At 42.6% G+C, this 26,323-nt stretch overlaps 1 protein-coding gene across 3 annotated transcripts in view; it reads left to right on the forward strand.

The window, feature by feature from the left end:
* The first annotated feature begins 11,965 nt into the window (after nt 1-11,965).
* Nucleotides 11,966-26,323, forward strand: part of LOC138103986 (3'-5' RNA helicase YTHDC2-like) — a 29,203-nt gene continuing 14,845 nt past the window's right edge. The window contains exons 1-12 of one of the 3 annotated variants that reach the window (XM_069002666.1): nt 11,966-12,165; nt 13,054-13,144; nt 13,505-13,701; nt 15,312-15,511; nt 16,095-16,261; nt 18,715-18,817; nt 20,026-20,182; nt 22,345-22,452; nt 23,560-23,708; nt 24,088-24,223; nt 24,572-24,698; nt 25,706-25,771. In XM_069002666.1, the coding sequence (XP_068858767.1) occupies nt 11,991-12,165; nt 13,054-13,144; nt 13,505-13,701; nt 15,312-15,511; nt 16,095-16,261; nt 18,715-18,817; nt 20,026-20,182; nt 22,345-22,452; nt 23,560-23,708; nt 24,088-24,223; nt 24,572-24,698; nt 25,706-25,771 (1,676 nt within the window). In that variant the 5' untranslated portion in view covers nt 11,966-11,990. Of the gene's footprint in view, nt 12,166-13,053; nt 13,145-13,504; nt 13,702-15,311; nt 15,512-16,094; nt 16,385-18,714; nt 18,818-20,025; nt 20,183-22,344; nt 22,453-23,559; nt 23,709-24,087; nt 24,224-24,571; nt 24,699-25,705; nt 25,772-26,323 lie in introns of those variants that run through there. The other 2 variants (XM_069002667.1, XM_069002668.1) reach the window with 2 other exon arrangements.

The raw sequence follows: 26,323 nt of genomic DNA on the forward strand, positions 1-26,323 counted from the left end.
GATATTGTTGAAAGAGCATGGCGTATGTGGATATCTGCATGGTAGAGACGACCATTGCTGCATTCACATCCCGAATGTTACACAAGAAGTAGAAAAAGATATAAGTCAATTAGAACGGATTGAAGGAAAGGTGAATGATATTCAGAAAGAGGCAGAACACAATTGGGTTGGAGAACTGTTCAGCTCCCTGGGAATTCGGATGTCCGGATGGATATCCTCAATTGTACAATATGGAATCATGATTGTTATAATCATTTTAGTTGCCTTAATAGTATATAAGTGTCTTTTAGGAATGATTGTCAAGGAAGGTCAACATACTCGGCGAATAATGAAGGCGATAATGCGAAGAGAAGTCCTGGCAGAACCAGCCGTTCCACCTCCTGCTTATCGCGAAACAGCGACATGAATTGTTGAGCATCCTTGCGAACCCAGAAGAAGCTCGAAGGATGCTCAAAAGGGGGGACTTGTTACAAAAAGGATAGGATATTGGATTTTAGAAGTAGTAAGGCTAAGGCTCTGCTAGGCTGTAAGGCCTCAGGTGTAGAAATAGTTCTCTGGGGAAACAGGAATAGAATGTACTGGGTGGGGAGGTTAGGAATAGTGAATTAGCTGGGCATGGTGAACCTGTTAGTGAATTAGCTGGGCATGGTGAACCTGTCTAAAAGTAAATTGTTCTGGGTTGATATATGTTGTATGCAAGGGGGATTTCAGTGGTAGGAGCTCGTTGAGCATTATCTAAGACTAGACAACCATGGAGAGATATGGCGTAGGGTATGATTATCAATTGTTAATCCTTGTGATGTATGTTTTACTTTGAAGAATAAATCTTGTATGTGTGCCAATGTTTGAAACTGTATAAAGAGCTGAGTGAAACGATAGGCCTTTGGGAAGCCTGATTTGGGACACTAGTCCCCAGGTCCCCGGGCCCTGAATAAAGCACCGCATAAACTGACTCTCTGTTGGTTTGTGTTTGTGGTCGGTGGGCAACACCCTCACGGCCTCCTGCCCCGGCCCCGGTGGTGGCCCCAGTCCCGGCGCCGGCCCCGGTCCCGATGTCCGCGGCCGTTCCGCCGGCCCCTGTCCCCGCTGCGTTGTCTGGCACAGCTCCATAGAACACGGCTGCGGCCCCACAGGCTGCGCCGGGACAGCCAGCAGCAGAGTTCTGCCGCCGTGGCTGCTGTGGACCCGTGCAGAGGGTCCACGCCAGGCTCTGGTATCCGCCAGAAGAGCTTGTCCCCCTGCCAGCTCCAGCGGCACTTCCCGCTTATCCCCCCCACTCCTGGAGGAATCAGCCTGGGAGAGGATTCCCACCTCCTACCCCCCCGCTCCCTCACCTGCACCGTTCCCCTGGAAACGACAGCTTCTGCCGCTTCTCTTAAAGGAGACGCAAAACACCAAAGGTCGAGCAGATCTCGAGCAACAAGCCCTTTCAGAAAGAGAAATAATATCTGTAGATGGTTCTTCCAGATGTGTACAAAGAAAAAGAATGTCAGGGTATGCTTTAGTTGATGGGGGGACTATGCACACTGGAATATTTAGCACACAAGAAGAAAAAGGGGTTGATTCATGGGAGAAGGGTGAAAGATGAGAAAATCTTTCAGGAGGTCTAGTACTGTCAAGAGGCTTCTCAATTTAGGGTCCAGAAAGCCCTTGAGAAAATTAAAAGTCGGACCCCTAAAGCAAGAACTAATTTTTTTGGTAGACTCAGGAGCTGAACTAACCACCATTCAGTGAGTGCCAAGGGGATGTACAACGAGCAAAGATACCCCGACGGTGGTCAGAGCAAAAGGGGAATCCTTTAAGGTCCCAGTTATTAAAAATGTAGAGTTCGAATCTGAAACCAGGACATGCCTAGGGAATGTTTTGTTGATTGAAGAGGCAGACTACAATTTGTTAGGAAGAGATTTGATAGTGGTTTTGGAGGTAAGCTTGATTGTTCAGGAGTCACAGCTTGTGGTGAGCTTATACAAACTAACCATAGAAGATAAAGACAAGGTGAATCCAAAAGTCTCATATACCAAAGGAGAGGCAGGCAGAATAGAAATGACACCCATTCGTATCGAGATTAAAAGGCCAGAAAATCTGATTAAGAGTTAAACAATATCCTCTTCCTACAGAAGGGAGAAAGGGACTAAAGCAAGTAATAGCTGGGGCGCTGTTCCCCACGGTCCCCTAATCCGTGCACTTTGCTGGGTGGCACCCCCGCTCAGATACCTGGTGTAGTGTGGTAGACTTGAGAGGTGCCTTTTGGACTTGCACTCTGGCAGAGGAGAGCTGGGATTGTTTCACTTTTCGGTGGGGGGATCCGGGAACCCGCTGGGGGCGGCAGCTCGGGTGAGCCTCCTTGCCTCAGGGGTTTGTGGACTCACCGAGCTCGTTTGGTCGGGGCTCTTGAGCATTGCTCAGCCGGTTTTGTTCAGAGAGCCAGGCTGCCTCAGTGTGTGGATGGCTTGCTGGTGGCTGGACCATCAGAAAGAGATGTGAGAGAAGCCACCATAAAGTTGTTAAATTTCTTAGGAGACAAGGGGTTAAAAGTGTCCAAATCAAAACCCCAGTTCACTGAACCTGAGGTAGAATACCTGGGACATTGGCTAACGAAAAAAAAAACGGGGGGAACTATTTTTACAGACTCCAAGTATGCATTTGGTGTGGTACACGCTTCTGGGGAAATTTGGGAAGAAAGAGAGTTAATTAACACCAGAGGGAGAAGATTAATCCATGGGGAAATAATAAAACAGATCCTGGAAGCTGTCAGGGAGCCAGAGGCGATTTCAATAGTGCATACAGGAATGCAGTTCCAGACCCGAGGAGCTGATAAAGAGGCGAAAACGAAACATTATTAAAGGTGAGTACCCCGGAGGTTGAGCAAAGTGAACCCAGAGAATATCCCCCCGCCACCATAACCTTCCAAAAAGGAGATTGAAGTCTATTTAAAATAAGGGAAAAAGTTAAAAAAAAAAAGGTAAGTAGAAGTTACCTGATGGGAGGGAGCTACTGTCAAAGGAATACAGTAGGAAAATTCTAAAAAGACTACATCAGCAAACTCACTGGGGGGCACAGGCTCTAGCAGAACAATTTTTAAAAAAATTTTTTTCGGATGTAAGAATTTATGAGTTAACCAAGCAGGAGGTACAAGGATGCATGACACGCCAAAAAGTAAACCAGGCTAAATCTCAACGAGCAGTGTTGGGAAGTTGCCCGGCAGCCCACCGGCCTTTTAAGAAAATTCAAATAAATTTTACAGAGTTGACTAAAGTGGGGAAGTATAAAAATCTGTTCTGTTAGTAGATAAATTAACACATTGGGTAGAGGCTTTCCCAACCCCTAGAGGGACAACCCACACCTTATAAAAAAAATATTATTAGAAGAAATTATACCCCGATATAGCATGATAAATTATATAGACTCAGATCAGGGGACACATTTTACCTCAAAAATTATTAAGCAATTGGCTGAAGCTCCGAGAATTCAATGAGACTATCACACTCCTTAGCACCCCCAGAGTTCGAGTCAAGTTGAAAAAATGAATCAGACACTAAAAGCTCAATTATCTAAATTAATGCTAGAAACAAAAATGTCATGGGTAAAATGTCTCCCCTTAGCCTTGTTAAATATCCAAACTATGCCACATTCAGAGACAAGGCTGTCACCTTGTTATACAGGATGCCAGTAGGACACCTCGGGATAGAGGATGAACAAATACAACCATACCTATTAGAAATTAACAGAAATCTACAGAGATTGAGAAGGCATGGACTGACACAGCAATTCAGACAGCAAAGAGAGGCTGGATGCAGCTTCTCGAGTGAAGAAAACAGAGCTTCAAGAAGAGACACCTGAGTGGAGGATCACTTCTACCCCAGGGGACTTAGAGATAAAACAGCGCCGCCCAGCAATTGACTGGGAGGGACCAGATAAGTTGTACCGTAATTGCTTGTACATGTTACCCGTTTGTCTCTTTTGAGTGCGAATATCATCACAAGGTTCGGGTTGCCAAAGGGGCCATAGACCCAGAGACTTGTGTACAAAGTGTTTAGAAGAAGAACAAGACTTGACTAGCCGTGTTTTACAGCTTGCTACTAATTTGAGTATCATATAATTGGATTCTTTAAAGTCGTATCATCTCTACAAAAACGAAGTAAGGAGAAAATTGGACTCTTTGGCACAGATTCTGACTGTCGAGTGTCACAGGTTTTAAATAAAAGTACCCTGAGGGACTGACACAGTTAAACTCTCTTAAGTGGGGCGTGTACAAAAGGCAGTATGCAGCTCGATCTGGCCACAGGATCCCAGGACAATATTCCTGCTGCCGAGAAGATCGTTCACCTCGCCGCTGGTAGCAACCCAGTGGGCGTAGGCACAGGCAGAGGAATGCATCTGTGGGGATTCCTGATGCTTCTGAGCCTAGCCATATGCCAGACAGCTAACCTGCAGCCGGATAGCTGGTCCCTCACTGAGAGGGAAAACCTCACCGAGAGGTGTAAGCTGTGTCTGCCAGGCCTCTTAAAGGAACAGGGTACATATCAAGTCCCAGAGGTCTGGGAAATCAGAAAGAAAGGCAAGACCTGTCATATAAACGGCACTCGATTCCAAATAAATAAAACAAATGGGGTCATTTTGTGCTACCCCCAAGTTGCCAGCTCTACGCATGGGCAGTCAAGGGCACCTCCTATTAAAAGCAGACACCACCTTAATAGATATAAAAGGGAAATCACACAAAAACCTATTCCAACTTGGAACCAATGACTGTTGGGATAGGAGGAAAAATGAAACCCATTTTTGTGGCCTACTTTCAGGTTAACAATCTGTGCTATGATACCTCTACATTAAACATGTGTATTATGAATGGAAAAACCTACTAGGTGGGGCAAAATTTAAAATATCAAGGTAAACTGACCCTGAGCAACGAACCTGTTATATTAGACCTCCTTGAGGAAAATGATGACAGGGCATGCTTGCAATATGCTAACACCTTTTGCTTTTCTAAGAACAAAGATGGCATGGACCCAGAAAGCACTATGAAACAGGTCGCATTAGAGCTTAAGAGACAAAAGTCAGAAATAAGAAAGAAAGAGAATAGAACAAGAGAGACTATTGACATTAAGCAAACAATACAACTTACTAGAAAAGCAGTATAATGATTGGGAATAGCCAACCCCTAACACTAACTTGTTCATAGACTTGATGCAAGAAATTGCTACTGAGTTAGGTTTATCCAACTGTTGGATATGTGGGGCGCTGAAATCAGCAGAAAAATGGCCTTGGAAGGGTGAAGGCTTAGCTCCAGAACAACTTCTAAAAAGAGAGAAATCAGTTCTCAAAGACTACACAGAGGCCTGAAGGTTGGATTCTAGACCAACGAGTAATAGGAATAATTTGCATCAGCCGGGAAGGAAATGAATATACTCAAGTTGTGGGATACACTCCGTCTATATCCACCCTAGCAATATATTCGAATAATAAAAGTAAAATCTGGCAACCACAACCCCCTGCAGGATATTGGAGTCAAGAAAGAAAAGCAAATTGTGATTGGAATTGGAATTGAACTCAACCTTTGCTGGTACAAGCAATCTGGAGCTAACCCTTACCAATCCTTAGAAGACTTAAAAGAATATTGGAGAGAACCAGAAAATACGAGAATAAAATGGAAAGCCCCTAATGGCATATACTGGATATGTGGCAAAAAGGCTTACAGCAAACTACCCAGGAAATGGAAAAGTTCATGCACTCTAGGTATGATTCGACCTTCTTTCTTTACACTCCCCAGATCAGAAAGTGGCCTGTTAAGAGCTCCCTTGTACGAAACCTTAAGCCGAAAGAAAAGGGGGATAAAGAAAACACTGCCTATAGCAGGTGGGAGTCAAAAATGGGGTGAAGAAGAATGGCCCGCAGAAAGAATAATCCAATATTATGGCCCAGCAACATGGGCACGGGATGGGAGCTGGGGGTATAGAACCCCTGTATATTTACTCAATCGGCTCATAAGGCTCCAAGCTGTAGTAGAAGTGGTTTCAAATCATACCTCAGATGCACTAGAACTGTCAGCTAAACAACATTCCCAGATGCGTGCCTTTGTATACCAAAACCGAATTGCATTAGACTGATAGCTGAGGAAGGGAGAGTCTGTGGCAAGTTCAATGAATCGGAATGCTGCATAGAGATTGACGACTATGGAGAGACCATCAGGGACCTTGCAGCTGAGATAAAAAGGTGGCACATGTTCCGGTCCAAAAATGGAATTCCATCTTACAAGCATCTTGGTGAGAACAATTATTTGATGGTACATGGTAGAAGAAAGCAGCATTCTTCATACTTTGTTCAGTGGCTGGGGTGATACTCATACCCTGCATGAGACCATGTTTTATTAGATTAATACACTCAGTAGTACAAGGTATGCAAATAGCTGCAATGCCCATGGACCTGGAACTAGCTGCTGGAGGATTAGGCAAAAACAATACAATCTCTAAAATCATGGAATTAAAAGAAGAAGCAGCAAATAGTAAAGCTGCCAAGGTTCTGATAAAGTTTGAAAAGCAGATTAAGGAGGAAAAGCTAGAGTTACAAGAAAAACTAAATAGCTATGACTAAAAAGAATTATTTTGTTTGAATTTTTATACCTTTATGTTTGTAGTAAGTATTTGATGCTAGTATTTCTATTTTTAAGTAACAAAAGGTAGCACAAATTAATGTTTTCATATAAAAAAGGGGGGGAATTGTTATAAATAAAGTATGTAATTCGTGCTATTATGTATAAAACTGGAATGTAATTAGACTCTACAGAGACCCAATTTCAAAATCCTGGCTGAGAGAAAAATTTCAGAACACCAAAAGAGTTCTCTCACAATAAGTGAGGATTTCACCTAGGTGGAGTTGGATCTTGTCACTGAGACATTTGCACCATGACGACTTGGTTACCACCTTCTGATATCTACATCTCATCTGATAAGGAATAGGACATTCCGGGAACTAAAAATAACTGTTCCAGGAACCAGAGATGGTCCATCCATCACCAGAAATGGCCCACTCATCACCCAGGATGGACGATTCATCAGACCCAGGAAAGGCTTTGTGCAGCCCAACTCCAGGACAAGAAAACTTCATGAATACGAGAAGAACAGAATTAATTCAGACTCTACCCAAAAACTGTATAAGAAGGAACCAGCCGAAGCAGCAGTCGTGAACTTGGGAGGTCTGGTGTGATAGAGATCAGATCTGTGCCTGTTCACCCAGCTCTGACCCCGGGCTCGGAGCTGCTTTTCTCGGTCGCATAATAAATGTCATTTCTTTATAAATTTTGATTGGGCAATTCTGTTTATCTTAGCACTAAACCTGAGGTACAACTAGAGCTTTGCTTTCCTAACAGGATGTTATGATTGACATAGAAGAGAATTTATTATTAGAATGGCACGGGATTTCTGCAAGCAGAGTCAGTCTAGTACAGTCTGTAAGTAGCATGGTAGGGAATTTATAATACAATTTAACTTCTAATTTCTAATCACTTGGACCCTCTGCAGATCAGGTCAGATCCCAATCCATGGTTGCGGGGGCTGCCTGGGAAGGCATGGCAGGGCCTGGCAGCCAGGACCCACCCAGCCATCCCAGCCAGGTCAGCCCAGGGTATCAGACACCTCCCTGGGGACAACAAAGGCCAGCCTGGGACATGGGACCAGGGTGGAGCTGGCTTGGCCACCAGGTACTCTCACATCACACGACTTTGCACATGTACACCAAGGTACTAAGATGCCGATGATATGCCCAGACCTAAATCTGTGCCTCGCCTATATAAACCATGCCCAGGCAATATAAGGGCTAAGTAAAAGTTATTTCCTTTTTTTTTTTTTTTTTAATTAGGGAAGTGAAACTAAAAACCTCCTTTATTTTCTATGGTGTAACTTAGAAAATGCATACTTCTGATGTTGCTGTAGGGCAGACAGGGGAATTAGCTATTCTAATTGCTGCCACTGCTTAGGTATTCGGACTGGAGACTTTGACTTACCGACCATCAAAAGCAATGCCTGGTGGTATCAAAGGAGAGATTATCCTGTATTTCAGTAGGCTGCAGATGAAGACCATCTCTGTTTATTGATCTTCACGGTAACAAAATTTAAAGTAACAGACATCTAATGTCAGTTCAAATGAATGTTATTTAAATAACATCATTGTGTACAGCCAACTGCATCTGCTGCTAACAGAGCCATGGCTTAGCTAGGAAATTGCTAGTTAAATTCTCATCAACATCTTGTGTCTGAAGTCACTGTATTACCTCCTTCACATTACTTTGTTTAGATCCACTTCACATCACACACCTGTGATTTAAAGCTCCATCTAGAAATCTAAGTCTTGTGCGGCCTCTACCATGGAATTCTCAGCAAGTAGAGCTGTTTGAAAACTCTTAAAACAGTATATTCAAAAGAAAATAAGAAAATACTTTTTTTTCTTTTTTTGTGAGGCCAATTTTTCTGATTTTTCTCCTCCTGCTCCAAGAGTGATCTGCAAAACTGAGATGTTTTAGCTAGGATTGAAAATATTTTAGATAGAATATTAATTTCTAAATAGACTATTACTGCCTCTTTTGAGAAGCTTCCTACTCATTCTTCACCTTCATAAATGCTCAACCGCCTTGTAAAACTGTCCTAAAAAGTGCAACCTTGTCATGATGATGAATATAAATGAGAACAGGTTTGTCCCTTTTTCCAAAAATATCCTAAACTGCCCTCCTATTCAAACGGGTTGCTACTCCTGGATCTTACGTACGGATCCACAATTTGGATACAGAAAGTAAGAAGTTCATTTTCCTTCATCAATTTCTTCTATATAGGTGTAAATAAAGATACTGAATATTTTCACTATCATTTAAAGGTGTATCTCTGTTAACAAAATACTACTTTGATCGAAAAAAGTGGGGGCACTTGTAAAGATAACTGGTCTTTTTGTAGACTGTAACCTTTTTCTGCAGGCCGCTGATGACTGCGATAGTTAAATGTGTTCTGTGCTCCAGAAAATTTCTGCAACATAGGTATTATTTTAGTCAAAAGATTTCAGTGAAACGGTATTCTAACAGGAAATTACATTCTGGATAAATAAATCTCCCTGGGAAGCACATCAGTTCCACGCAGTTCCAGTTTCAGCAGAGACAAGCACATGAATCACAGGTATGAAATCCTTCTGCCTTCAGTCTAGCCCTCAGGCTCACAAGACATGGGATCCCTGCAGTTTTCATGCTGCCTTTGTAACATGTTCTAGACACAGGAAGATCTGTTAGCACAGGATCATTCCACTCTCCCTCCTGGCCTCTGTCATTTGCTCACCCTGCAAAGTACAGTTTCTCAATTTAGGAGTGAGGAGTAGTGGAGACAACTGTGGGAAGAACTGGGGTATAGTTGACCCTGTTGGGAATCATGCTCTTTCCAGCCTTCATTCTGGAGACATTGCTGAACTCTGTGCATGCCTTGAGCTGCACGGAAGGCTTGCAGTTTTCCCCTGGAAGTTCAACAGCCCAAGCTCTGGACTGCTGCAAGTGAGGACCTGAGAGAGCTTGTTTTACAAGGACAGAACTGATCGAAAGGCTTCTTCCTTGATGTCTCAAAAAGAAATAAAAATGGCAGCGAATAAGGGAAGTGGAAAGACAGATAAATAAGAAATGATCTGTCAGTAGATGATAGGAGAGGTTACGGAAATGGGGCGGAGGCAATCGCCCACATAGAGCCCACATCAGCAGCCAAAGTTCTGGGGAACTACCAGTGTATACAGTAGTGTGCAGTAAAGCAAGAGATGCCCATTTTCACTGCAGTTAATTTATTAAACAAGTACTGCTCCTTATAATTTGACATTAGTCTTACTTCCCTAAGTGTGTGTAAATACATAACTTATTTGATGGGATCCCTAATAGTCACAGCAGCCAACAGCTATCTGGTTACAAATTTACTATGATGCTTAAAAACCCCACATACTGCAATACCTTTTACTTTTTGTAGTCAAGGAACTGAAAAGAGAAATCAATCTTGTGCTCTTTCATTAACTTGACCTTAAAGAATAGTATTAGCTCACCAGTAATCCTTGCATCATATTTCAAGAGCTAACAAGCCTTACAACACTTAAAATCTGTAAAATATCCCAAACAAACAAAACCCAAAAAGACAAACTCTTTTGCAGTCAAATCTGACACTAACACAGTATGCAATAGATAATATTGTTTCGTAAACTTCCTTTGCAGTTCTTTTTCTCTTCGATCTGACATCTTTTGTGGAATATAGGAGTGTTTGCGAGAGAGAAAACACCCTGCAAACTAAAAAGTCACCAAAACCTGCTACATAATAGAAGTGCCTCCAAGGAGGGTAAAATAAGAATGCCGAATTGTATTTAAACACGCAGATGTATTTTTGCATAAAACTGTGCTGCCTCTCAATTCTTCTTATAAAAAAATACATGGGCATTTAGCTATATGTTAAAAGAAGGAAATCATTCTTATTCCAGGAGTTATTTGTTTTGAGTAAACATTAGAAGCTATTTCTGAGGCCAATCACAAAAACTGAGTTTTTAAAGACTTACAGCTTGTTAATTCTAATAAGAAAATCCACAGCTAGTAATTTTTATTAAGAGAATACCTATAAAGAGTCTATATAAACCTCCATGTCTAAGAGCTTGGGCAAGCACAATTCTGTCTTTGCTCATGTTTTTTCATATGCTGAGTGCAGACTGCAGTTCAGTCTTTAGCAGGACTGCAGCAGGCAATGCATGGGTGACTACATTCTCCTATCTTTTCACCCTCTGATAGCGTCAGGGAGTCAAAAAAGCAGTGAGAGAAGCAAGGCATGTATGAAGAGCTTTGTTATGCAGGATGCACTCAGCCTTCACCCCACTCTTAGCCGTATAAATGAGAGCTAACCCAACAGACAGTTACCTCTGTGCCCTGCTGTATTTACAGGATTGCAAATTGAGAGCAGAATGGGGCTTGAGGAGTCATTTTTCAGGATCATGGGGGTTTCTTCTGTAGGAAGGCAAGATGATGCTGTTAAGAGGCAGAAACTGGTAACAGGTCTGGGTTCATAATTAAAGATTTCTGATGTGACTCTTTCAAATGAGTTATGAGCTCTCCTTTATTACCATTGATACCAAAGATGGGAAGAGGAATCCTCATCTTAGTCAGCTGTTTAATTTTCCGTAATAACTGTGATGTGCTCTGAGGTGACAGTCCTGAATGTCACAGGAGCAGCTATGAGGAGCTAGCATTATGTACTTTGGTTGAAGATGCATTGGCAGATACCTGAACTGAAAAACTGAAAAAAAATTTAAAATAACCTTATAATAGATCGATTGTTCAGCTCCAGTGCAACCTCTCAGTGCAGAATTATGCTGAATTGAGCCTTGTACAGAGCTTTGGTAGATGTCTCTTAAGAGCTATTTTTCAGCCAGCTACATCAGACAGTGGGTGTTGATTTTCTATTTATTTAATTCTCCAGTTCACAACTGAGGAGTACTTTGTTCTTCTTCAAAGTACTCTCCCTCTGACTTAATGACGTTTCTAAAGCAGCAGCCTTCAATACCGAGCCCTGTGTCATGCCCAAGAGGTTTGGGTTTCGTTTCTAGCTCATGTCCTCAGCGTGGAGTCAAAGGACAGCAGGAGAAGACGACCCAAAATCGAGGGCGAGTAGCACTGTACAGCGTGAGGAGGCTGAGGGCCGAGATGACCCTCGCCGCACCTACGTTTAATGCCATTCAATTCGATCACGTAATTTATGACCACACAGGGTAGCAGTGCCACTTTTTGGTCACGGCCATACACAGGCCTCGGCACAGGGCAGGCTTCAACCCCGAACGGGGGGAAAGACCCGATTTCCTTCCGTTCGGGGGCGATTCCGGCTGTGGATGACCCCACGCACGCCCGGCCCCGCCCTGCCGCCAGCGTCGCCCCCCGGGCCCGGGAGCAGCGCCCGCCGCTCCGTGCCGGTGTCGCGGCGCTGTCGGGGCCGTGTGGCGGCGCTGTCGGGGCCATGTCGCGACACAGGCGGGTGGCGCGGCGGCAGCCCGGCGGGGCCGCGGGGGGCTCGGCTGCCGCCGCCGCGGTGCGCGCCCGGGCCGAGGCCCTCAGGGAGGTCGGCGTGGACGAGGAGGTGGAGATGGCGGTGCAGCTCGCCCTGGAGCGGTTCCGGAGCGGGGACGAGGCGGGTGCGCGGCGCGGCCCGGCCCGGGGCGGCCCTGCGGGTGTCGGGAGGGCGCTGGCAGCGGGTCAGGGAGGGGATCCTGCTCCTCTGCCCGGCCCTAGTGAGGCACAGCTGGGGTGCTGTGTCCAGCTCTGGGCTCCTCAGCACAGAGACAGGGAGCTACTGGTCAGGGTCCAGCAAAGGCCACAGACGAGGTGAGGTGAGGTGAGGTGAGGTGAGGTGAGGTGAGGTGAGGTGTGAGGTGAGGTGAGGTGAGGTGAGGTGAGGTGAGGTGAGGTGAGGTGAGGTGAGATGAGATGAGATGAGATGAGATGAGATGAGATGAGATGAGATGAGATGAGATGAGATGAGATGATGAGATGAGATGAGATGAGATGAGATGAGATGAGATGAGATGAGATGAGATGAGATGAGATGAGATGAGATGAGAGGTCTGGAACATTTCTTCTGTGAGGAGAGATGTGAGACCTGGGCCTGTTTAGCCTGGAGGAGACTGAGATGGCATCTCATGAATAAGTATCTCCAAGATGAGTCCCAGGAGTGTGGTGCCAGACTTTTTGGTGACAGGACAAGGAGCAGTGGCCATAAAGTAAAAGCCAAGAAGTTGCACCTCAAGATGAGGAAGACCTTTTTTCCGTGAGGGTGGCAGAGAACTGGAACAGCTGCCCAGGGAGGACGTGGAGTCTCCCCCTCTGGAGACATCCCAAACCCACCTGGGCGTGCTCCTGTGTCACCTGCTCCAGGTGACTCTGCCTTGGCAGGGGGTTGCTCTGGGTGATCTCCAGAGGTCCCTTCCAATCCTAACAATTCTTTGATTCTGTAAGACCAAGATAACACGTCAAGAATGCCTGTTGCATTGTTACTGGTTTTTTACTATTATTTATCATTCTAGAGATGGAATTTCCTTCTAGTTTCACGAGTACCGAAAGAGCGTTTGTTCACCGGCTCTGTCAGTCTCTTGGACTGGTGTCTAAAAGCAAAGGGTAAGTTGGGGTGCAATTTTCATTTTCTGGGTGCAGATGAATGGAATTTCCTGACTAATGATAACGTGGTTGATATTTCCAACATAGCCAACTCTGCTGCAAGGAATAGTATTAGAGAAAAAAGTGTAAAAGTAGGCATAGAAATAAGTATCTTTGTTTGTTTGGAAAACCTTGTGACATGCTTTTTGAGATGGCTTGCTTTTATACTTCATGGGTTTCACGTGTCCGTAAAAGAGGCTGCTCACCATGATCTCTGCTTTTTTTTTAAGGTTTTGCATAGAACCTCATACCTTGACAGATAAAAGTTAACCTGGAGTAGGTCACTTATTCCTGAGATAGGTTTTCTTTTCCCCCCGACAGAAAAGGAGCAAATCGGTACCTGACTGTAAGGAAGAAGGATGTCTCCGAACCGACACATGCAGCCATGGCTTGCGACTTGGCTCTCCGTACGAAACACGCCGTTCGGAGCCTCATTCAGAGCTTTCCCGTCACAAACAAGGAGCGCACAGAACTCTTGCCAAGGACAGAGCGAGGAGGTGCGCGTGCTGTTGAATCTGGTATGTTCAGCGTGTCTTCTCATTTGGACTTGTCCGTCAACACCGCTTGAAAAAGCAGCGTACGACCCGAGTACAAAACAAACCCCTTTCTGTTCTGTCCCCTTGCCTGCCCTACCATGCACCTTTAAACAAACACATGGATTTTCCTTACTTTCAAGGTCTTTTATAACTGGTGTTGTGAGGAACTTGGGCAGTCGTATCACGCACATTGCGATGTCTACCTTGTGCTGAGTTAATTTAGGATCTTTGAGCCAGTTCCAGCCAAATCTTTGTGGAAGCACATTTGTGAAATGTGGCTTCATACAAGTTCCATGAGGTGGGATTGAAGAGTCAGGTCTTACCGTGATGCCGTGTGAGAACACCCTTACGAAAGAATGAGGTTGGCTGTGCTGCTTACAGAAATTCACGTACTTGACAAAGCAAGAAGTTTAGTTTTTGTTTCTTGATCTCTACCAAATAGATGTGATCCTTAAGACGCTACTGTCCAGACTTCTTGATTTCTAGGATACGAAGGAGTTCACTGAAGACAAACGTCTGATAAAATGTTGGGGTTTTTTTGTTAGCAACGCTTTTATCTGGATTACTGCTTTAACAGCTGTGAGTGGAAGAGCTATACTGTGTTTCTGTGTGCAGAGGTGGCTGTAGTGAACAGAAAACACTTGTACCAATCGGCCTTGTTTAATTAAATATTTCTGGTATGTGGTGTCTGTTCTTAAAGCGCTTCCTTTGCTGCTTTTTTCAATTGTTTCAGTTGTTTAATAGGATTGTTTAATGAACAGAGGGCAGCTATAATAAAAGTACTGAAACACAATGTCTTAGAAATGTAAGAGGTAAGCTAATGAAGAGTCTAACATTTATCCTTCTCTGCTTTTCAAGCATGTATTTTTAGTTCTCCTAATCTCTTAGTCTGTGTTTGTCTTGGTACAACAGAGCTTGTAATTTAGCATGTGAATCTGTTAATCATGTTAAATATGTATAATTGAGTTTGCAGCAAGCTTTTCATTCTTGTGGAAAATAGTGATCAAGGAATTACAGAGTAGCATTTACGATGCTGGGTTTGAAGCAGCTCCCTCAGAAGATGTGCACGTTTTTTGGCTGCTCACGCACTGCTTGCTAACACACCACGCTGCTGTGTGGGTCCAGGACCCCTGGTACAGCGCGCTTGGATCGATAGGATTTGGGGCAAATGCATGGAATAGCTTAAAGGTTGAACTCTGTGAGCGTGTATTTCTAGGGAAACTGCAGATGGGAAACGTGCACGCGGATACGAAGGCCACCAAAGTACACCAGGCTGGTTTTCTCCAGTTTAGTTTCTCTTTCTCCTTTCGCTCTTTGTGGGCTTTCTTGGCGTAGAGCAATGCTCTGGGAGAGTCTGGTTGTGTTCAAAATACCTATGAAAGTAATAACTGTTCTGAAAAATGCCTATTTCAAGCACCATAACAGGACGTGTTGCTATGAGTCTGACTTCTGAATGTGTGCTGGGTTTGTCACTTTACCCACAGGGGTGCATAAAGAGTCAGGAAGGTAAATTGTTAAGTATAATTTTTGAGCAGTGTTTTAGTGACCTTCCTCTGTGTCTGTATAAGTAAATTCTTAATTTCTCTTCACAGAAAACAAAGAATTGAACAAGACAAGCGGTCGACTTAATGACGGTATCCCCCAGGTCCCAGTGAAAAGAGGGGAATCAGAGTTCGATTCCTTCAGGCAATCACTACCAGTCCTTGAAAAACAGGAAGAAATTGTCCAAACAATAAAGGACAATAAAATTGTTTTGATTATAGGAGAGACGGGATCGGGAAAAACTACTCAAGTATGTTTCCTCAATGAAATGAAAAGAGATAACAGTATTTATACTAAACTAATGCCAATTTTGTAGCATTTGTGGTAAGGGATATTTCTATGCTATTTTAAGGCTTTTGTTTTCCTGTATGATTGAAAATCTTGTGTTCCAGTTCACTTTCTAGCTTTTGAAATACTAAGCCAGCAGATAGGTACTGAAAGCATAAATGGTTCCTCACGGTTTTCTGATAGATATAATTTTTTCATTAAAATATTACGAAATATTGAAGGGAAAGTAGCTGTGATGTTTGTATAGCCCTTTTTCTTCTAAGGCTAGTTCTGTTCTTTTGTGTTGAAATGAGAGATTATCTACAGGGCTTTTTTTCCTATAGATCTCTCTGAAGCAGGAGAGAGAGACTTCAACTTTTTAAAAAAAAAACCCTCAACAGGTTATACTTAGAAATTTATTTTATGCTCATTCAGGTATATTTGCAGTGATAATCCTATTGAAAAATCTGTTGCAACGTGTAATACTGAGATGCAGTTAAATTGTTTCCCTGTGCTAAGAAAGCTGTGACTTTCTCAAAAAGTAAATTTGAACCACTTCTTTCCAGATCCCTCAGTTTATCCTTGATGACTGCTACAAGAATGGAGTTCCCTGTCGTGTGTTTTGCACTCAGCCGAGACGTTTAGCAGTTGTTGCTGTGGCTGAGAGGGTGGCAGCAGAAAGGAGAGAGAAGATTGGCCAGACAGTTGGTTACCAGCTCTGGTTGGAAAGCAGGTGCTAGTGGTGCTTCTAAGTGTCAGTTGATCTTGTGCTGCTATCGTGAATCTTGTGTACCTTTAAACTGCAGTATATTTGGGATGCAGCCCCATAAATCATAGGTGGGGTATGTTATTGCAGGTAAGGAAGACTTAGGAGTGAAAAGGACAGCTTTCTTCCTGTATTTGGCAGTTTCATGTAGTAGCTTGTCATACTGAACTGAATTTCAGGTGCTTTCTATTGGTTTCTTCTAGGGAGTGTGTGCATGTAAATCCTTGTCTGATTTTCAGATCAAGTCTACACTTTCCTCTCTTTTTTTTTTTTCCCTCTCTACTTTTAACATGTGTGGATCCAAAAGTTCTGCAAGCTTTGAAGGTAGGTAGGAAGACCAGCATGCTGTAACAAACGTATAGAGTGTGAGTTGGTATGGGTCATAAAAGGGAGAACAACAAAATTGGAAAGTGACTGATGAAGCTGAGCATTATTTACCAGTCCAGTTTGGGTTAAGTTTCCTGTGCTTCAGCTTTTAAAACATGAAGTGACGTCAAAGTAGAGCTTTCAGTCACTTGATGAATTTGTCTGTGAAGCAGAGTGTGAATGGGTTGTGTGGGGTTTTTTGCATCTTTGCACTGTGTAGCCAGTGACATTTCAGGGAAGGGGCGATGGCTGGGATATGAGTGACCAGAAGGTGGCAAAAGGTTGTGTTGCTTGAATGAACAGGGATAACGCACGGCTGGTGAAAACGAATGTGCTGGAACAACAAAGCCAAGACAAGAATTGGAATGTGCATGGGAAAGCTCACGAGGCTATTAAGGGATTAGAAGAGCTAGTGAAGATGTATCACAAATAAGCTGCATGATTAATGTCTGGAATACTGGATACTGTGCTGGCAGAAGAAGAGCAAAGTCAGATGAAAATGGAAGAAAATCCATCTTGAGAAGAATCAATGCATTTACTCCGGAGAAGCACTAAAAGGGAGAGATGACAGTATTTCCAGCTGTGCACAGAAAAGATCTGGAGTGGAGGTGTTTAGGGGTGCTTAGAATAAGAAAGAAGTCTAATTTTGTAGGTTTTCTTAATGGTCTTCCAGAAAGAGCTGTGGAGGAGAGTACAAAGGAACTTTTTGGTTCCTTTGGGATGGCAGCACCAGCGAAAGTAGTGACAATTGCTGTTTTTACTGGGGCAGCTAACTCTGCCCTGGGTGTAGAATAGTTACACTTCAGTATTTTGACTTCCTGAAAAACCAAAGGATCAGCTGATTGCTTTGTGATGTAGTCAGCTGTAGTGTATTAGGTTTGCATGACAGGGCTTTGGGAGCTGTGGGGCAGCTTTCTGTGAGAAGATGCCAGAAGCCTTCCCCGTGTGTGACAGAGACGGTGCCAGCCAGGACGGACCTGCCTCTGGCCAAGGCTGAGCCCATCTGTGGTGGTGGTAGTGCCTCTGGGACAGCAGGGAATGGGGGAGAAAATCCTGCACAACAGAGGCCGCAGTCCAAGGAGAGCAGCGAGCGCACGTGAGAGGAGCAGTTCTGCAGATGGGAGGGTCAGTGCGGGAGGGGAGGAGGTGCTCCAGGTGCCAGAGCAGCCCGTGGTGCCGCCCATGGTGAGGCAGCTGTGCTCCTGCAGCCCATGGAGGTGCATGGTGCAGCGGGGATCCCCCTGCAGCCCGTGCAGGACTCCGTGTTGCAGCAGGTGGGTGCTTGAAAGAGGCTGTGATCCTCTGGGAAGCCCTGTGTTGGAGCAGGCTCCTGGCAGGACCTGTGGCCCTGTGGAGAGAGCCCCCAGTTTGCTGTCAGGATTGTGACCCTATGGGGGTCCCACGCTGGAGCAGGCTGTTCCTGAGGGACTGCACCCCGTGGAAAGGGACCTGTGCTGGAGCAGGTCCCTTTTATGAAGACCTGCAGCCCATGGGAAGGACTCATGCTGGAGAAGCTCATGGAGGACTGTTGCCCATGGGAGAGACCCATGTTCTCCTTATCCTGGTCCTGACCCTGTGAGTCTTCCATTGTATTTCCTCTCCCCTGCCCAGCTCAGCAGAGGAGTGGCTTGCGTGGCACCTGGCATCCAGCCAGGCTCATCGCACCACGTGTAGGCAAATACAAGGGCTATATCCAAGCATATGCTGAGGAATTGGAACCTGGTTTTCCACATGGGATTTTCTAGTAGATTGAATGACATGGAGAATGACTGTTTCGCATGGTTCTGTTTAACTTTCTTACTTATTAAAATTTGAATCTGATGTTTTCAGTTAATCCATTCTTCAAAGTTAGGAGCGCAAGCAGTAAGAGTTGTTAGGGAATGTCTGGGAATAGGCATAGTTTGAAAACAAGTGGTATGCAGGAGTTCTTTGGTGAGAGAACTGTAATGCCTCTTCTGGTCAGCAGCTGCTTTAATTTTTGAGCCATGGAAAGCTGCTAAGCAGCCTTTAAGTGGTGCAAAGCCCCTGAGTGGTCTCTGTGCTCTGTTCCATAGGGTTTCTCCAAAGACACTGGTAACATTCTGCACTAATGACATGCTCCTTCACACGCTGATGGCAGGAGACAGCACCCTCTCCACTGTGACACATGTGATTGTGGTGAGCATCCTGTGGTCTTTCCTGTGTTGCTTGTTAATTGGAAAACGAGGTCCTCATTTGTTTTATTTAAATTTGCTGAGCGTTTTCGGTGGTTTTGTTTGCTAGAATCTGAATCGACTTTAAAGACTTTCTGAGTCCTTAGTGTAGAATGCATGTTTTGTGGGTTTTGGTGCTTGTCTGTGTGTTTGTTTGTGCTTTTCCCTGGAAAAACATCTTATTTTATGTTCATGCCAATAAGTAGGTGTGGAATCAGGAGGAGTTGAGGAGGACAGAAGTGTAAATTTTTCTGAAATTCCTCTGTCGGCAGAAAAGCCTTAGGGAGGCTTAGATGTGGTTCAATACGATTGTGTCAGAATTTCTGTTATCATGTATTTGTTTTAGCAATACCAGGTTTTCAGTCCATTTGTTTGCCCAGTGTTTCCAAGATAATGTGCAGTCTAATTGCTAGCAAATTGTTCAGGAGCGTTCATTTAGGATTGTGTTAATATTCCTATTGTGGACTTCCGTAAGTAAGGGGGACCAGAATGTTTATGGCAAGATTTAAGTATTCCACTACTGAAGACAAAAAAGTCACAGTAAGTTTAGGTGCCTACCTGTTTATCAGAATTAAAAAAGCATGAGAATGGTCTATTAATTCTTGATGTCAGCCTACAAACCTTGTATTTGAGTCCTTGTTTCATTCATTCATAATACAAAACAAAACAGAAGAATGACAAAGATGATTAAGCAGTTATGTCCTCAGTTTATAGGCTTTGTGTATGACTTGTCTAAGCAATGTCTTTTTTTCTGATTATGTGGTGTCATACATTTCTTTAAATGCTCCTCATCAGTTGTGAAGTGAGAATTTATTAAAATAAGATTTGTAGGATTTGTGGTTTGTGACCTTTTCTTGAAATTTGGCTTCCAATACAAAATGAGAGAGGTTTCAGACATTTACTTTGGCCTCTGACGTTAAGGTGTGCGTGGCTTGTGCATTGCAGTGCGCTCTGCTCTGACAAAAACTTTTTGAAACTTTTTTTTTGCTTATGGATAGTTTAAAAAAAATCCCTTCCCTTAAGCTAGATTTACACATTTTAAGGCCTCTGTAATGTAGCACCAAATCATGTATTTTATTTAAAAAAAAAAAAAAAGGTTTGTATTTGTCAGAAGTTATGATCTTGAATCTGTGATGTTTGTTTATCTCTTGTTTTTTTTTCCTTTTATTACAGGATGAAGTACATGAGAGGGATAGGTTCAGCGACTTCTTGCTAATAAAACTGAGAGATGTGCTGCAAAACCAGAATAATTTAAAACTAATTCTTTCTGGTGCTGCTCTAGATGCAAATCTTTTTATTAGGTATTTTGGAAGCTGCCCAGTAATACACAGTAAGTACTTCTCTTAACTCTTAAATCTCAGTATACCTGCCCCCGACTCACAGATTTTAGTGAACTGTAGCAAACTACTCTGAGTAAAGGCACATGGTGAATATACTGAGAATTACAGCAGTGCCTGTTCTTTGGGTATTCAGGTCTCTTGTTTCTTAACTCTTTGCGCCTACTTCAGAGGGAAGTGTTTTTATCGCTGGGAGTTCTGTAAATGCAGGAATGTCCTGGCCCTCTCCACGTTTAATTCAAGTAGGGAAGGGTTATTGAAATGCTGTCTCCATGCTGGTACAGGACTTAGGAGCTACATTAGTGTGATGCATATTAATACATTGCAGCAGATTCTAATTCTTCAGATCTCATAAAGGTTGTTACTGGTTACTGGATAAATTGCAGATAACTGTACCTGTTCAGTTGAGAAATAGAGGAGGCCTAGGCAGGTTTGGTTTCATGCTTCAATCCCATGATTCTTTGTTTGAAAGGAAATTAGTAGCCGTTCCTCTGGGTAAATACTCAGAAAAGACATCCAGTTTCTGTTAGTTTATGGTCAGACTCGGTTACCTGCAGTTAGATGACTTTCAGATGCAAAGAAAAGTTCCCATTATTGCTGCTTTAGTTTCATTTGACTGATCTTTAGGAGAGGCAAATACAGAATGTGTGGGAGATGGGGGGTTTGTGTGGGCTTGTTTTGTTTTTCCCACCCTCCTGGCTCGCAGGTTTTCTGCACGGGTGACCTCCTCTGGCAGCTTGCAGTCCTCTTCCTTTTTCAACAATGATGTCCAAGTTTATTGTGTTTTGAACAGTAGCTTTTAAGAGAAATGCTTTATTTGACAATCAGGTAGAGTCTCTGCATGTCAGCCGTTTTTTTTAAAAATCTCAACAGTTCTAGGAAATGGGTGGAATCAGTTACTGGTTTGTTTTAGCAAATGTTTGTGAGGAGGAAACCTCACTGGTTTTTTTACAGATAGAAGTGTTTCTTTCTAGTTCCCAGTTCTGAACTTCTGCCTAGTAAAATAAGGCTTGCAACATGTTTGAGACAGGAATCTGGAAATTACACGTGATTTCATGGTCTCTGAATTTTTTTTTGCAAGGGAGAGCCTCAGTTGTGATTGTTGTGTGGCTTTCCAGTTTACTCTTCTCGCAGCTCCCTGTTCTTTTAGATGAGTATATTTGTTTTGGAAATTCTGATGAGAGTCGCTCCAGTTTACCACAGTGGTTATGCTGGTTGTGTAGCAGGCCAGTAGCAATTGGAAAGATGTTTTATTCCTTTTTTGTTTTTGAGCATGTAAGAATTAAAAGAAGCGGCTTTAGACTTCTGTCTGTTAACGTAATGAAAAAGGTTTGCTTCTCCTTCAGCAATATGGCTGACAAAATCCTGACCACAGAAACCAGCATTTTGTAGTTGTGGATTGCTGTAGTACACAGAGTTCGTGATGGGTGGTGGAAGACTTCCTCTATGACAGCTTCTCAAAGTATGTGAACTGTAGATGGTTCTTTCTGAAGGAAAATCCTGAGTGATCTAAAGTCATCTTAAGGGACCAGAAATCAAAATGTCGAGACTTGAATTCTTCATGCGAAAAGCATCCTTTAATGTTCACAGATAAGGTCTAGAAAAGAGTCATGTAGAAAAAGAAGTAAGGATAAATTATTAGGAGGTAAAGACCACTGGGATGTCTCATCTGTCCAGAAGTATTCAGTAAAGAAAGCCCAGCTTTGCTGAATCAGTTGAGGACGCTGAGAAAAGTCTATCTCCTCACATCCTTCTCATGAAAGAAAGTAGTTCAACACAAAGATGTACTGTCTCCTTGTGGAGTCCTGCACAAAGCTGTATTAATTGCTTGTTAAATAATTGTGCTTTTACTCCAGGTGGCAGGCTTACGTGGTGAGTTCTTGTTTGTAACCCTAAACAAAAATGGCTGTTTTCTTCTTCTCATTTTAAAAAATTGCAGCTAACAACTCTGAATCTTACGAACATCTCTTGCTATAACAGCTGATATAATTGAAGAGGTTAATGAGAAACAAGATAGCATTTGACTTTGGAAATGTTTTGTTTTGTATAATTTTAAGAAAAATGAACTCCAGTGAAGATAATTTTTTTAAAAAAAGTAATGCTCTAAGTGAAGCTGGGGAATATCTCGTCTTTTATGGAATTTTTGTACTTTCAGTCCAAGGAAGACCTTTTGAAGTTAAAGAGATGTTTCTGGAGGACATTTTGCGAAGCACTGGGTATACAAACAAAGGGATGGTAAAGTACACAAAAGAGAAGCAGCAAGGTTGGTGACCTAGTTAATCGTAAGGGTTGGCAATGAGAAGCATGGCTTGATTGAACAAGCCATTAACAGGAGGATTTTCTGTTAAAGTTCCAAAGTCAGGAGATGAAATGAGACGTGATTAGATGACAGCAAGTGTCTTTAAGCTCTCAGCATTTGCATTATTGAAATGTAATGTTCATGGAAGTTCATGCAATTAAAGAAGAAAATTCACTTTGATTCAGTGGTTGCATTCTTTTTACTTTCAGTTGATAAATGTCTTATTTTTTCTCATTATTATGGTGTAGAATTACATATAATTGGGGGCTCTGCCCACATGAAAGCTATAGGAGCAGAGGATGCTCTGTCCTCTGTACCTCTGGGTGCAAATTCAAGTGCAGCTGTTAAAGGAGGCAGGATTTTGTACATCTTGCACAAAATGTACAAGTTGTTCCTATTAGTGGCATTTTTCACTGCATTCTTCAGACATGGATGTATTTTTTAATAAGTATTCACACTCTTGAACTAAGTATAATTGGTTTTCAGTTGATTAAGTAGCTATTACTCCAGCAGTTTTTCTGGCAACTGAAAGTAATGATCCTAATGATCATTTAAAGAAAATTTAAAAAACAGGCAAACCCCAAGCTATAACATACCGTCCTAACTGGATGTTTATGCCAGTGCTCAGCTCTGATCCCTGTGGATAGAAAAGTTCAGTTAAGACACTGGTGTCTTCTACTGTTTCTTCCACTTGCATACAAAAATAAGTTATTACGTGCAGGGGCTGTATCTCTTGTCTCCAGAATTCCACTTCTGGAGAAAGATCTGGGCTGAGATTGTGTAGAAGGTAATTCCTTAGGAAGCTCCTTTGGCTGCAGTAATTTGGAATAATGGAGGCTTAGGGGGTTAAACACCAAAATGGTGGGGTTTACCTTGTTCTCACAGCACTCGTTTGCAGTGGTGCCCTTTGGGTACCCTTAAACGCGTCATTTATGTTGGACTGCAGCAGCATTCTAGATTAAATAAAGCTGACTAGGTAAAACTTTGAGCTGCTGTAATTATTTTTTAATAGAAAACAATGGATAATAAAGATGACTCTAAAAATTTCTTGGGAAATACTTTGCATTCTAGAAGAGAAACAGAAAACCACTCTTGCTGAGTGGTGTTCAGCTCAAGAAAACACCAACAGACTGGCATGTCGGAGACAAAAATCAGTTCCAAGGGCAAATGAAGAGTACAGTCTGCTGGATGATGGTGGTGACGCAGTATTTAATCAACTGGTAAGTTTTTCCTTTTGTTGCAAGAGAAGTTTCTATTTGTGTTCCGTTACCAGCCGTTTAAAGTGTGTTATCTGGGGTGCTGTTGACTCTCCGGGTGTTAACGCGTTCTAAGGGTCGCTTTACTGGGACGAGCTGCTCTGGCTGACGTGGGCGTTTCGGTTACGCTGGTTGTACACAGCTTTTCCTCAGATCAAATGGCTCGACTGCCGTTGTGTGAGTACTTGCATAGGACACAGTCAGTGCTTTAACTGATGCCTGAGTGGTGGATTTCTGATTGCTGCTGGGAAAACTAACTGTTCACATTCTTTGTGGGTAATGGGGGAGAATAAAGACACCTCTTGGAAGAGATTCATCTTTCAGTATTGTTTTTTCTCATCAGACTGAAAAAGATGTGAATTGCCTTGAGCCGTGGATAGTAAAAGAAATGGATTCCTGTCTGTCTGACATCTGGTTGCATAAAGATATTGATTCCTTTGCTCAGGTGTTCCATCTAATTCTAACTGAAAATGTCAGTGGTAAGTTTTGTATGTTATTACATAACAAAAAAGCAACCACAAATTTATTTAAATTTCTATGGCTGCTTTCATCTTCAGATTCAAATGTTGTTACTTTTGCATTCTGATGCCTACTGAAAAAATGAATAGGGCTAGCAGAATTAATGAGTTGTTTAGTTCATTGTTGTTGTTTCGAAGTCTTGGCAGAAGCGTGCTTCTGAAACAATGTGGAATTCCCATGAACTGACTGCAGAGATGAGTGAGGAAACAAATTCTCTTTGGGCTGGGATTTGAACGCAATATTTGTAGAATATTTTGAAAAAAAAATAACATTTCTATTGGGTTTGCTGATTTTTTTTTACTTCTCAGTTGATTATAGGCACAGTGAGACCGGCGCGACTGCTCTGATGATTTCTTCAGGGAGAGGCTTTTTGAGTCAAGTAGAACAGCTGATCAGTATGGGAGCAAGTATCCACTGCAAATCATCCAATGGCTGGTAAAAAACAAACAGAGAAACCAAAAGACAGATTTATTTGTCAATATAGGAGAGAGAAAGAAAATTGTATAACATCTGAATTAATTTGCTAACTTACCAGACTGCTGTAAGAACTATAGATTTTGGCAGCCTAAACCGTTTCTTAACTTCTGTTGAAGCACATTGTTTTCTGTAAATTCTACCTGGAATTCTTAATTACACGGTCTTGATTATGGGCTATAAGCTTGGTTTCAGTATGTCTTATTTAAGACACTGGTTAGTGGAAAAACTAACTGCTGAATTCCACCAGAATGTTTGGTGATTCTTATTTTCATGGAGTTACCTGCGTAAGAAGATCTTTGTGTTATGTTTCTAAATATGCTGTAGCATGTAAAAATATTTGTGAATCTGTAAAGACTCAAGTTTTGTGGTCATGAAGTGTGTCTTCATAGAAAAAGGAAGTACAGTAAGTAATTGTAGTATGGAAGGCTAAGAATTAGGATTCCAGGGCTCTGATATTTGGTACCAACACTTGAAAAACTTGGGAAGGAATGCAGTTTAAAGGTAAACCAGTGAACTGCATTGTGAGGAGGACAACTTCTGAAAGGCATGAAATAGTCCAGTATTTTCCCACATTTTGATGAAAAACGCCTGGGGTGTGACTTTTTGGGATGACTTAAGGGTACTGCAAACAGGCAGGTCTGATCTCTGCACACTGGTGTGGGCTTCTTAAAGGAATGGCACACTGTTCCTCGTCCCACATTTCCTTGTGCGTGTTTGTGTTGTACTCCTGTGTAAAACTGACACTCTTGTGTGGTCAGGAGCGGAGTTACCTGAGAATCGGGTCGCTGTTACACGTGTCCATGCACTTCAGAATGGGAAGTTGCAGATCCAGCAATAACAGCATTGCTAGCAATACAGAAATGGACACCAAAGTGTGGTGTCAGCTGTCTCCTCGCATGATGTGCTATTCATACTCGTCTTTTGAAGTGGAAAATCTGGTAAGAATACTTGTGCCACTCTTTCAGGACGGCTGTGGACTGGGCTAGGCGCTTCAGACAGACGGAGGTTGTTGATCTGTTGGAATCCTACAGGTAAGCTGTAACTGCTTTGCAGAAGGAGTTGTGGTGAAAGGAAATTTGAGGCTTGTGTTCTTTTAATCAGAACAGGTTTTAGCTTTTTGTGCTTTAAAATCTGGGCTAAATAGCAGTACCTTTTTTTTGAGAACAGGAATATTTCAAAAACAAAGAACAAAAGCATTTGTAGTCAGTGTCACGTTGTTTAGGTTAGCACAACTTGCTGATTCTATACTATGAACCATTTTGTCTTCACATGCTTATTTTGGAAACAAATCTGTCACGTGTTTTTATCTGTGTGTTGTTGATACACAATAGACATAGTAAAGAAACTTTTGTCGAAGTAACGTGTACACTAGGCCGTTCAAGAATGCTTCTTTGATGAACTTACAGCTATCAGAGTTGAGGTAGTGTTTTGTAAAGGTTACATTATTATAATTTCTCTTAGTGTAGTTTCTGCTAGTGGGAAATTTTTGGAAAATACGTATCTTTTAAATATTTTTCCTTGAACTGATAAACGAGAAAGGTCTTCAGACTTTCATTCACTTACGGTTGTGTCTCAATGAAGTT

The sequence above is a fragment of the Aphelocoma coerulescens genome (genome assembly GCF_041296385.1).
Source record: "Aphelocoma coerulescens isolate FSJ_1873_10779 chromosome Z unlocalized genomic scaffold, UR_Acoe_1.0 ChrZ_unloc_scaf_3, whole genome shotgun sequence".
Taxonomy (NCBI): Eukaryota; Metazoa; Chordata; class Aves; order Passeriformes; family Corvidae; genus Aphelocoma; species Aphelocoma coerulescens.